Source organism: Microcaecilia unicolor, chromosome 1 (assembly GCF_901765095.1).
Source record: "Microcaecilia unicolor chromosome 1, aMicUni1.1, whole genome shotgun sequence".
NCBI classification, from domain to species: Eukaryota; Metazoa; Chordata; class Amphibia; order Gymnophiona; family Siphonopidae; genus Microcaecilia; species Microcaecilia unicolor.
The window spans coordinates 44,880,400-44,893,793 of NC_044031.1; the positions used below are offsets into that span (position 1 = coordinate 44,880,400).

Sequence of the window (13,394 nt, forward strand, 5' to 3'; positions counted from 1 at the left end):
TACATTTTGACTAGAGGGGTCACGGCCAATACAAGGGTGTGGCTAATACATGTTCTTGTTTACATAAACGTGCAGTGGACTATGCAATGTGAAGTTTACTGAATTTTATGCGCGGTTAAATTGCGCTATTAAACTGAAAGTGGGGGGAGGAACATTCCTGGCACATGTGGCTCGTGTGGTAATGCCCAGACAAAAATGGAAGTATTGACACCTGTTCTTCTACTTCTACATGTGTGCTTTCATTTTCAGTTTTCTTTAGACACGCGCATATTTGTTGGTTACTATCTGCGTTTAAAACTTAGTTTGTGACCATCTGTACTGTGCATTTTAACACCTACACATGAGCATTTGGCGCACAACACCCTTGCACACACAACTGGTGGCTAATACAGAGGTGTGGCTTATGCAGAGGCACTTTGTTACACAAAGTCAGAAAATTCACGACTTACACTAGGGTGCAGCTTATATGTGCGAAAATACAGTATATTCCCAGCCTGTATAATTCTTTTCAATTTCTGTTGTGTTTGAAAAAAAAAAATCAAAGGGGATATCATTTCATTTACAAGGTATATGCCACATGAAAATGCCAGGCTGCCAGTTAGTGAAAACAGCTTGCCATGTATGGTAGTGTGATATAAGTTCAATAAAGCAATATGGTTGCCATATTAGTCCATTGAATATAGGTCAACAATAAAATACAATAAGATAATTTTTATTAGATTACTCGATACATTGCTTGACTAGCTTTTGGGAAGTCAAAACAGAATGAGCAGGTAACAGAGGCACACCGTTGTCTGATAGTTACAAAACTGAAATCTCTTAGTGTTGCAGGAATTACCACTAGTGTTAGCAGAATCTGTGGTACTTCAGGAGTCAAACAGCACACACCAAAATGAGAGAGAAATCTTCTTTATTTGCCAGCAAACAAAGTAGGACATCAGCACTAAGTCTCTTCTTCTCTTTCTCAGCTCTCTGTGTCTTGTGGCTTCTGTCTGTCCTCTTCAGTTCTCTTCTGACGTAAGCTGCTTCTGCTCTTAGTTATATACAGTTCTAACCCCTCTGGCCCCCCTTACTTTCCAGATGGTAAGGAATAGATTGATTACCCTGTCTGAACCAATCATCTCTACACATATGTTCAAAATATCAGTTACATAGGTTCCAGACATTTCCTAACTGACCTATGACCTGGGGCCTCTCACACTAGACAATGTGGCTCCTATCTCTTGGCATTTTATTATTATTCACATAATCCCAGTCATAGCTTAAACTGGGTTCATTTAGGGGCTAAGGGGCCAGTCTTGCTTAATGGCACACAGTCCTACATTTTGCTATAATCCATCAAGGAAGTAAGTTGACTTTTTCTGACCTCTTTCACCTATTAGCTTCACACATTGAACTAGCTAGGACTGTGGATAATTCAAACCAGATGATGACCTTTTCAACTGCAGTCTTACTTGAAAAGTAACACTGAGTTGAACAGATATTCTACATAGAAATAAAACTTATTAATTACACAGAATAAAACATATTCTAAAATAAGCAGAAATCAAAATTCCTTATAAGACAAATTCTACATATCAAGAACTTCTAAAATCTAACTATTTTCTTCTATGCAGCATTTTAAACTAATTCTTTTAAAACTACAATATGCCTGGCTCATAATGGTATCCATATGTGGTAAACTAATTACTTCTCTCTGACCTTTCTAACCTCTAGCCTAGCAAAAGCTAGACATTCTAAATAATCTAAACCATATGGCATTCCTCCATCACTTGCAAGACTAAAAAGTTAAATACCATATAATTTCTCTGCCCATGCTGTCTCATTAGGTCTTTTTATTGTTGGTATTGAAGCATCTGATAATTTTAACTTCAGGTAGTTCCTGAATGGTAAAGAATTTCCCTTTGTTTCCTAGTCGTAGTTACTGAGGGCATTCAGTGTATTTATTAGCTGTCTATGTGGAACCGTGTCAAAGGCTTTGATAAAATCTAAATACACTAGTGGTTAGTGCAGCGGGCTTTGATCCTGGTGAACTGCGTTCAATTTCCACTGTAGCTCCTTGTGACTTTGGGCAAGTCACTTAACCCTCCATTTGCCCCAGGTACAAAATAAATGCCTGTGATTGTAACCACAGAAAGGCAATATATCAAGTCCCATCCCCTTTCTCTTTCCTGTAAATGGTAGTTAACTCCCACCAGGGGCATATCTGCGTGGGGCCACAGGGGCCTGGGCCCCCGCAGATTTCGCCCTGGCCCCCCTCCCCGACGTCAACCCTCCCCCGCTGCTTACCTTTGCTGGTGGGGGGCCCCAACCCCCGCCAGCCGAGGTCCGACCCGAAGTCTTCATATTTCGTCTTCCTCCGACTCCTCCGTGGCCATGCTGCAAGGAAGTAACGCTGCAGTGCTGATTCGTTGAATCCAGTTTGGAGTCTGACGTCGCAGCACGTTGTACGCGCATACAACGTGCTGCGACGTCAGACTCCGAACTGGATTCAACGAATCAGCACTGCAGCGTTCCTTGCAGCATGGCCACGGAGGAGTCGGAGGAAGACGAAATATGAAGACTTCGGGTCGGACCTCGGCTGGCGGGGGTTGGGGCCCCCCCGCCAGCAAAGGTAAGCAGCAGGGGATGGTTGACGGTGGGGGGGTGTGGAGAGAGGCGGCGGGGCAGGGAGGCAAAAATGTGCCCCCTCTCTCTGGCTCTGGCCCCCCCTACCGCCGGATTCCAGATACGCCCCTGACTCCCACACCTTTATTACTGCTCAGCTAATCTTATTTTGTACCGTACTTCAAATATCTAAATATTTATGTGGAAGAAAAGACTTCATTATGTATAATGGTGCCTTATAAGCCTGGTAGCTGTATTTAAAAGTTACTGAATTTTTCCATCATCAGTCTGAAAAACCTCCACCTCTGTTATTTTCTAAATTTTATTTAGCTTTTATTATTTAAATAATCTTTCAATAGTAATAGCTTACTTCAATGGTTTCATAGCACTTACAATTCTTAACGACACACCAAACAGGTTTTTAACCTATCTCGGCTGGGCTCAAAGAGCCTCTCAGTTTCACCAAATATGCCTATTCAGGAGCTGCCGACACATGCATCCTCAGAAGTGCCTCCTCTGGCGCTATTTCTCATTTTCTCTCAAGCGCTGTTATGCTGCTATTCGATTACTTCTTAAAGAGCTGCCGACATCTATGACGCCAAGGTTGCTGCATCATTTATAGCTGCTCCATAACCTGTGAATGCCACTGCTGCCATGATTTGGGTATTTGTCAGGTACTTGCTTGACCACTGTTGGAAAACCAGGGTACTGATCTGACCCAGTATGGCTACTCTTTTATGTTCCTATGATGGGGCTGGGCGCGTTACTTAAAAGGACCTTCTGCTGCTTTGGGCAAATATATACTGGATTGTTCCAGAGAACACCACAGATTATAACTGGTGAAGTCACTGGTTGAATTCGGTTTTCTCTACCTCCATCTGCTGGTGGGGAGGGATTACACCCTCTGGTTCAGAACAGTGATGATGTCTAAAGTCTAAAGAATAGAAAATTATCAGGTATATAAAATTGATTTATTTGCACTTAGTACACACCTTTTATACAGCAGGTAAGACAGCCATAGATTGATTGTTTGGATGCAGTGTAGGGTTTGTGACCATTGATTTAGCTTGGATTTTAATATTTGGTTGACAGTGTTTGTTACATGGGTTGAAGATTCTCTTTGTTAGCTGAAGTGCGTCTCTCTTCTCACTTCTTGTCCCCAGTTATCCTCTGCTAAAGCTTCCATTGCCTGGAACAGGACCTGTGGAGTACACAACTGCTGTGAGAGATTATTCACCACCCTCAGCTGAGCCACACCGAGGTCCTGGGGACCAGAGCGAGCGTCCAGATTGGGTAAGGCTAACTGCTTTTAATGCTTTTTCCAGCTGACCTTTTTAATGAGGTAACAGAGTAGGTAGGTACTTTTGCAAAGCCTCCAAATCATGCACACCTGGGCGGATGCATTCCAACTAAAACTTAACGCAGAAAAAACACAATGTCTTGTACTCACCTCCCAACATAACACAAAAAAACTTCTCTACCATAATCACACCATACTGTTCTCTTCCAGTCTCACAAAACCTGAAAATACTCGTAGTTACTATTGATCGAAACCTCACTCTCGATACCCAGGTGAAGAACACGACGAAAAAGATGTTCCACACCATGTGGAAACTCAAAAGAGTAAAACCATACTTCCTGAGATACATCATCCGCACCCTGGTACAGTCAATAGTAATAAGACATCTGCATTACTGCAACGCACTATATGCGGGCTGCAAAGAACAGACTATCAAAAAACTCCAAACAGCCCAGAATACTGCCACCAGACTCATATTTGGAAAAACTAAATATGAAAGTGCAAAACCCCTAAGAGAGAAACTGCACTGGCTCCCACTTAAGGAACACATTGCGTTCAAGATATGTACGATAGTACACAAAATCATTCACGCAGACGCCCCGATCTACATGCTGAACCTAGTGGACCTACCTCCCAGAAACGCCACAAGAACATCCCACAAATTTCTCAATTTGCACTTCCCCAGCTGTAAAGGACTAAAATACAAGCTGATGCATGCCACTACCTTCTCTTACACGAGCACGCAGATATGGAATGCTCTACCCACAGACCTGAAATCAATTGTCGAAACAAATAACTTTCGCAAATCTCTGAAGACATACTTCTTTAACAAGGCCTACAACGAAAACCAATAGCTTCACTGACCCACTTTCCCAACCCAACCAGCTATGAAAATCCACTTCTACAATCACCCGCCTAATCACTTCCTTTTTCTTCCCTACTTAATCTCGGCACACTACTAACTGTATCTGATATTCTGGAATGACAATGTCATAACAAAACAGTGTAAGCCACATTGAGCCTGCAAATAGGTGGGATAATGTGGGATACAAATGCAATAAATAAAATAAAATTTTGATTGTGATTAAACTTGGGCCACCAGCTAGTACCAAATCATCAGGCAACAGAATTAAGCATCAATTCCATGTTACTCATTTATTTTATTTATTTGTTGCATTTGTATCCCACATTTTCCCACCTGTTTGCAGGCTCAATGTGGCTTACATAGTACCATGATGGCGATTGCCAATTCTGGTATAACAAATGCAGAGTGATGATATGGTAAAAGTTCATAAGTGACAAACACATTAGGGAATCAAGGTGGAAGAATTAAGTTATGTCCAGTTCGAGTATTAATTTCGTATTGCAGGGTTCAGGCGTTTAAGTTGGATCATTAGGGTATGCCTTTTTGAACAAGTTGGTTTTTAATGATTTCCGGAAGTTTGATGGGTCGTGCATTCTTTTCGTGACGTTTGGTAGTGCGTTCCATAGTTGCGTGCTTATATAGGAGAAGCTGGATGCATAGGTTGATTTGTATTTGAGTCCTTTGCAGCTTGGGTAGTGGAGATTTAGGTATGTGCGTGTTGATTGTTTTGTGTTTCTGGTTGGTAAGTCTATGAGGTTTGCCATGTATCCCGGGGCCTCGCCGTAGATGATTTTATGAACCGGAGTACAGATTTTGAACGCAATACGTTCTTTGATTGGGAGCCAGTGCAGCTTTTCTCATAGGGGTTTTGGCGCTTTCGAATCTCGTTTTTCCAAATATAAGTCTAGCTGCGGTGTTTTGGGCAGTTTGGAGTTTCTTTATTATGTGTTCTTTGCATCCTGCATAGATTCCATTGCAGTAGTCTAGGAGACTTAGTACCATTCATTGAACCAAGTTGTGGAACATTTTCTTTGTTGTAGATTTCGCTTTGGTTTCTAGCGTGAGGTTTCAGTCAATTGTAACGCCGAGAATTTTCAGGCTGTTAGAAACAGGAAGGGTATAATCTGGGGTGTTTAAGTTGGTGGGGTTGTTCGTGTTGTATTGGGATGAGAGGATGAGACAGTGTGTTTTTTCTGCGTTGAGTTTTAGTTGAAATGCATCCACCCATGAGTTAATGATTTTCAGGCTGAGTTTGATTTCGTTGGTGATTTCTGTTAGATTGTGTTTATATGGGATATATATCGTGACATCATCTGTGTAGATGTAAGGATTAAGGCCTTGGTCGGATAAGGATTTGGCTAGTGGGGTCATCATTAGGTTGAACAGGGTTGGTGATAGTGGTGATCCTTGGGTTATGATGTAGCTTCTAAAATCTCTTCATGTGTGATACATAATTTACGTACTGATATGGTTAAAATTCAACTCTGTACAAATCTACAGAATTAACCTGAACTTTGCAGTTGCTCCTGGTAAACAATATTGCCTACTGTAATCTTCCTGTAGGCTCTTAATTTACTGCTCATCATAAACTTGCCTTTCAAGATCTAGTTTTAGCTTGGAGTGGCTAACCTTGTTGAGAGGGTCTGCTGATTAGGCTTCTTCAGAGTAAGAAAATACCTCTGAGAAGTCAGTGCTATATAGTGTATTTCTTTTTTTAAAATTTTAATATGGTCTGAGTGCTTCAGTTGGCTAGATCTGCATCTCTCTAACCTTGTTCTTATCTGCTTATCAAAGTTAATTTGTGAACTTGTAACATTTTAATTTGCTAATATGTTTAGTTGCTGGTATTACCTTTTCAGTTTATCCAGCAAAGTGATAATAGAATGAAAAATAAAGGATGTTCTCTTTCATGAGCCATTGTTTGACAATCACTGTCTGGGTGTTAATTCAGAAAGTACTACTACAAATCATTTCTATAGCGCTACCAGTCGTACGCAGCGCTCCTAGGGATATTTACCAGTTATCTGGAAATATATAGTAATTGGTGACCACTGCATCTTAAAAAAAGGTATAGCAAAATTAGAAAAAGTACAGAGAAGGGCAATGAAAATGATATAGGTGATGGGATGACTTCCCTATAAGGAAAAGCTAAAGCAGCTAGGGCTGTTCAACTGAGGGGGAGATATGTAGGTCTATAAAATACTGAGTGTAGTGGAATGGGTAGATATGAATCGCTGGTTTTACCCTTTCCAAAAATAGTATGACTAGGGGGCACGCAATGAAGATACTGAGTAGTAAATTTAAAACAAATCGGAGAAAATACTTCTTTACTCAATGTGTAATTAAGTTCTTGAATTTGTTGCCAGAGAATGTGGTAATAGCAGTTAGAATAGCTGGGTTTTAAAAAGGTTTGGATAATTTCTTAGAAGTCCACAAGCCATTATTAAGATGGACTTGGAAAAATCCACTGCTTATTTCTAGGATAAACAGCAAAACAAAATCTGTTTTGCTATTCTGGGATCTTGCCAGGTATTTGTGACCTGGATCAGCCACTGTTGCAACAGGATCCTGGACTTGATGGACCTTTGGTCTGTCCCAGTATGGCAGCATTTATGTTCTTATGTAGTGGCCAAGGCAGAGAGGAGTCGCACAAAGCTCCATATCCTGGAGTTCAGAAATGTTTGTTGCCTTTAGTGCTTTTAAGAAGGTTCTGGCAGGGTGTCTGGAGTAGGTGGAGTGGAAAAATAGTGGGCTTAAAAATAATAAATCTTTGTTCGTAAATAAAGGTAAGAGGAAAAGGAAACTGGTCTGGTTTTCTGAAGAGAGACTTGAAAAAGTAAGGGCAAAAAAATTAGCAGCTGCAAAGTATAAAATATCGTAGTGAAAAGAGGGAAGGCCAGAAGTGGAATTGTAAGATTGAGAGGTGAAAAGGTGCAATGTGTAGAGAGAAGAAAGAAAAAAGTAGAAGTGCTAACGTGTGTGTATATATATATATATATATATATATATATATATATATATATATATATATATATATATATATATATATATATATATATATATATATATATATATAGAGAGAGAGAGAGAGAGAGATCTATAGATAAAAAAATTTGCTTGATATCTACTGAAGAAACCTTTGGTGGTCACTATCCAAACTGTGCCCCCAAGAACACCTACACGCGGCAGCGTATGGATGACATCATTTATAGAAGAGAATTAGCAATACTGAAAATGGACAAAGCCATGGGCCAGATTATACTAAGGAAGCGTAGAGAGGTTCTGGAGGGTTTGCTGAAAGACCTCGCCAATCGATCTTTGGAGACTGGAGTGGCCCTATGGTATTGGAAAAGAGCAGCTGTGGTTGCTCTCCATAAGAGGACTTGTTAAAAACAGTAGGCTAGTTAGTTTTCCCTTGACTGGAGTGGAGGAGCAGCTTAGTGGTTAGTTCAGCGGACTTTGTTCCTGGGGAACTGGGTTTGATTCCCACTGCATCTCCTTGTGACTCTGGGCGAGTCACTTAACCCTCCATTGCCCCAGGTACAAATAAAGTACCATGCATACAGTGGTGGAAATAAGTATTTGATCCCTTGCTGATTTTGTAAGTTTGCCCACTGACAAAGACATGAGCAGCCCATAATTGAAGGGTAGGTTATTGGTAACAGTGAGAGATAGCACATCACAAATTAAATCCGGAAAATCACATTGTGGAAAGTATATGAATTTATTTGCATTCTGCAGAGGGAAATAAGTATTTAATCCCTCTGGCAAACAAGACCTAATACTTGGTGGCAAAACCCTTGTTGGCAAGCACAGCGGTCAGACGTCTTCTGTAGTTGATGATGAGGTTTGCACACATGTCAGGAGGAATTTTGGTCCACTCCTCTTTGCAGATCATCTCTAAATCATTAAGAGTTCTGGGCTGTCGCTTGGCAACTCGCAGCTTCAGCTCCCTCCATAAGTTTTCAATGGGATTAAGGTCTGGTGACTGGCTAGGCCACTCCATGACCCTAATGTGCTTCTTCCTGAGCCACTCCTTTGTTGCCTTGGCTGTATGTTTTGGGTCATTGTCGTGCTGGAAGACCCAGCCACGACCCATTTTTAAGGCCCTGGCGGAGGGAAGGAGGTTGTCACTCAGAATTGTACGGTACATGGCCCCATCCATTCTCCCATTGATGCGATGAAGTAGTCCTGTGCCCTTAGCAGAGAAACACCCCCAAAACATAACATTTCCACCTCCATGCTTGACAGTGGGGACGGTGTTCTTTGGGTCATAGGCAGCATTTCTCTTCCTCCAAACACGGCGAGTTGAGTTCATGCCAAAGAGCTCAATTTTTGTCTCATCTGACCACAGCACCTTCTCCCAATCACTCTCGGCATCATCCAGGTGTTCACTGGCAAACTTCAGACGGGCCGTCACATGTGCCTTCCGGAGCAGGGGGACCTTGCGGGCACTGCAGGATTGCAATCCGTTATGTCGTAATGTGTTACCAATGGTTTTCGTGGTGACAGTGGTCCCAGCTGCCTTGAGATCATTGACAAGTTCCCCCCTTGTAGTTGTAGGCTGATTTCTAACCTTCCTCATGATCAAGGATACCCCACGAGGTGAGATTTTGCGTGGAGCCCCAGATCTTTGTCGATTGACAGTCATTTTGTACTTCTTCCATTTTCTTACTATGGCACCAACAGTTGTCTCCTTCTCGCCCAGCGTCTTACTGATGGTTTTGTAGCCCATTCCAGCCTTGTGCAGGTGTATGATCTTGTCCCTGACATCCTTAGACAGCTCCTTGCTCTTGGCCATTTTGTAGAGGTTAGAGTCTGACTGATTCACTGAGTCTGTGGACAGGTGTCTTTCATACAGGTGACCATTGCCGACAGCTGTCTGTCATGCAGGTAACGAGTTGATTTGGAGCATCTACCTGGTCTGTAGGGGCCAGATCTCTTACTGGTTGGTGGGGGATCAAATACTTATTTCCCTCTGCAGAATGCAAATAAATTCATATACTTTCCACAATGTGATTTTACGGATTTAATTTGTGATGTGCTATCTCTCACTGTTACCAATAACCTACCCTTCAATTATGGGCTGCTCATGTCTTTGTCAGTGGGCAAACTTACAAAATCAGCAAGGGATCAAATACTTATTTCCACCACTGTATAATATGTAAACCGCTTTGGATATAGTTGCAAAAAAACACAGAAAAGCGGTATATCAAGTCCCATTCCCTTTCCCCTTTCCCTTGGTGGTGGGGAAAATCAACGGAAGCTCTACCGATGAAAAGGACAGTGAACTACATACTGCATTGCTAAATCTGAGGCAGCATAATTTTTCTAGAGGCAGACCATGTCTACCAATTCTGATTGCTTTTTTCTTTTGAATGACTAGAGAATGAGAGACCATGTTTCAAGTTTGTTTCTTGCTCTCCTGCTCATTGGACAAACCCAAGTGGCTTATAACATCCTATATAATAATTCTGTCCGCCAGCGTTCTATTGGTCTTGCTGCCTGTGTTCGTGACTTCTTCGGAGTTGGTCTGCTAGGCTTCGTAACACAGGCTGACGTCAGCAGGTGCCGCCCTAACCCCTACCGCTGCGGGACAGGCTGGGCGGTGCCTCCGAATCTCCACCTCCAGAGCGAGAGGTACGGGAATCCCACCCCTCTCAGCCAAAGGGGACGGAGCGGCACCTCCCAATTCCCGCCTTTGCTCCAAGGTGAGGTGACCACGAGTGCCTCTGCATCAGCAATGAATGCACTCATCCGGATGGAGGGGGTGGGAGGTGTCTCCGAATCGCCGTGTGATGGAGGAGGGGATGGGGCAGCGACCGAGAATCCACACCCCCTGGGGGCAGGGCTGAGCCAGGTGATGGGTCCTACACAGATGCGCGGCCGGGGTCGGGGAGTTTCTTTGTAGCTGGGGTTCAGGAGTAATGGCGAGGTGTGGTGGAAGAGGCCTTTCTGTTCTGACGTCCGCAGTGATGGCGCTGTGCGTGGAATTTCCTGTTCAGGCCTCCTCACAGGAAAAGAAAGGTTTCTACATTGACCTTTATTTCCGTGCATTCAACTAGACTAACCCAGAAACCAACCATGCTGCCTTTATTCTAGGTCCTCTTGCCATCTGCAGAAATGTTGCAACTCTTTGGAAACTGTAGAGCGTCATTTTCTGTTTCACTCTAAGGTTCGAGTCTTCGTGTCATGTAGTGCATAGGTCTGGGAGGGAGACCCTGAAACTCAGAGGGAGGGGATGACCCTGGCACTCGGAGGGAGGGAGGGGATGACCCTCGCACTTGAAGAGAGGGAGGGAGGGGGACGACGGCCTTGGAACTGGTAGGGAGGGGGGGGCCCTTGGCACACACTCTCTCATTCTCACACACACGCTCTCTCTCACAGCCACACTCACACCCAGTCTCACTTTCTCTCTGTCACACACTCACTCTGTCTCTCTCACAGAGTCACTCTCACACACAATCTCAAACATACACACACCGAGGAAAACCTTGCTAGTGCCCGTTTCATTTGTGTCAGAAACGGGCCTTTTTTACTAGTATAATATAAAAGTATTAGTATAGTAGGAAAAGACAGTTACAATTTGAAAGAGAAGAAAAAACAGTGAGTATAACTGTGTATCACAGAATTTTTTTTGTTTGTTTTTAACTACTTCATCTTCAAAATCTCTTGACTGTGAACAGCATAAATTTAAAACACGTAAACATCAGCATTAACTTACTCACAAAAGTTTAGAAAACAATAACTACATATCTCAGTACAAATTATTAAAGAAACTTATTCATAAAATGAAATGTATGTAGCTAAAACTGATCTCTTAAACATAATTAAATAAAAACAGATTCATAGGCAAACTGTAACTGATGATGTAGATCATCTGATCTTCTTGAAATAGAGTTTCAGTGAATAGGGAACAGCAGGGAAGGCTATGTTACGGATTTACCACAGTTCTAAAAGTGTAAATATGAAATTACACAACTTTTCCTAGCAGTCTGCTCGAGCATTGTCGTCACGTCTGTGGTCGTGACCCCTCTCAGACTTAACTTATTTCTGGGGGTCAGCTTCTGAGCTGGCTTCTGTCTGTCTTTTCTGAGTTAGTTCTGTGTCTTTGTGCTGGCTGCTTCCAGCGTGGCTCTTATTACTCCACTATTCTGCACCTGTGTGTGTTGCCTGACTTAGCTCTGTCTCTGTGTGCTGGTTGCTTCCAGCATGGCTCTGATTGCGCCACTGTGCTGCACCTGTGTATTCTTCAGTATGCTTTCTGCCTGCTTCTTGGTTTGTGCTCCCCTCGCCCTCTGGTGACCAGAACCAGTGGCTGCCATAGACTGTCTTGCTGTCCCTACCCATTCCAGGCTTCAGCCCAGTCCGACCCGGATCTTCCAGGCTGCCAGACTTGTCTTTCTTGTTTGTGCCTGAACAGTACCCATCGTTGCCTTGAGATTGCTGCAGCTTGAGCCGCAGGTGCTGATGGGCTTTATTAATCACCTAGAAACTTCTGTGTGTGCCTTTGCATCGATTAAGGTCCCTGGTATGCTGGTGTGCTCTGTGCACTTCTGCCTAGTCCAGTTTATTGTCTGAGATTCTTGCCTGATTCTAGTCTTTGTGTAGTTTATCTTGTTTTGTATTGCTTGTTTCCCAGTATTGTCTCTTGTTTGTATTTCTCTGTCTAGTTCTTGGTTGTCTGTGTTTCTTGTTTAGTGGCTGCCTGGCAGCTTTCAGTTCTGTCTCTTACCTGTCTGTGTTTCCTTTCTTAGTGGCTGCTTTGCAGCTTTCAGTCCTGACCCTTAAGCCTGTCCATTTCCTGCCTAGTGTAGTATTGCCTGTCTGTGAGTCCTAGCCCAGTTTCCTGCCTTGCTGTCCATGTATATTCCTTTCCCCTCTGACCCTTAGTCCTACCCTGTTCAGCCTAGTTGGTTTCCAGTTCCTGCCCTGTCCGGTAAGTCCTGCTGGCCACCTGCACCTTGGAGGCTCAACCCCTGGGGAATGGTGGTCAAGTGCAGGTGAAGTCTAGCTGTCCCTGCCAGAGGTCTGCCTTGTCTCTGGTGTGGAGTGGTTTTGCCTGCCGCTTCTCGGCAGTCGCCCAAGGGCTCACGAACCCAGGTTCTGCCTAGAAAGCCTGACAATTATAGACCAAAAACATCCCCTGCCCTGATTTTTTTTTTTAAAGAGTTTTTACCTGATCCTTTAATGTTACAATTACACTGGTTGCCAGTGGAGGCCAGATTACAATTTAAAGTCCTGGTTCTGACCTTTAAGGCTTTTCGTGGGGATTCCCTGGGCTATCTGACCATTTTGCATTTTTTTAATAGGAATCATGGTAGAGCCACTTGAAATATTTTTTTTTTGTTAGACTTTCCCTCTGTTCATAAAGTGAAGGCTTTGCATTTTCTCCAGTCCTTACTGTCTTAAGCAGCTTTCAGTTGGAATTCTCTCCCATCTTCTTTAAGGCATATGGAATACTATTCTGAGTTTAGGAAATTGTTGAAGACTTTTCTTTTCCTTGTGAACTGTGTTCAGTTCTCACTGTAGCTCCTTGTGACTCTAGGCAAGTCACTTAACCCTCCATTGCCCAGGTATAAAATAAGAGCCTGTGATTGTAAGCACAGGAAATATATCAAG

General features: G+C 43.0%; 1 protein-coding gene across 2 annotated transcripts in view; it reads left to right on the forward strand.

The window, feature by feature from the left end:
* Positions 1–13,394, forward strand: part of SCAP (SREBF chaperone) — a 252,892-nt gene that overhangs the window by 123,542 nt on the left and 115,956 nt on the right. For both annotated transcript variants that reach the window (XR_003941472.1, XM_030196685.1), the window contains exon 3: positions 3,771–3,900. Coding sequence is in view for 1 of the 2 variants with exons in the window: in XM_030196685.1 (XP_030052545.1) it covers positions 3,771–3,900 (130 nt within the window). In the remaining variant the exon portion in view is untranslated. The remainder of the gene's footprint in view (positions 1–3,770; positions 3,901–13,394) is intronic.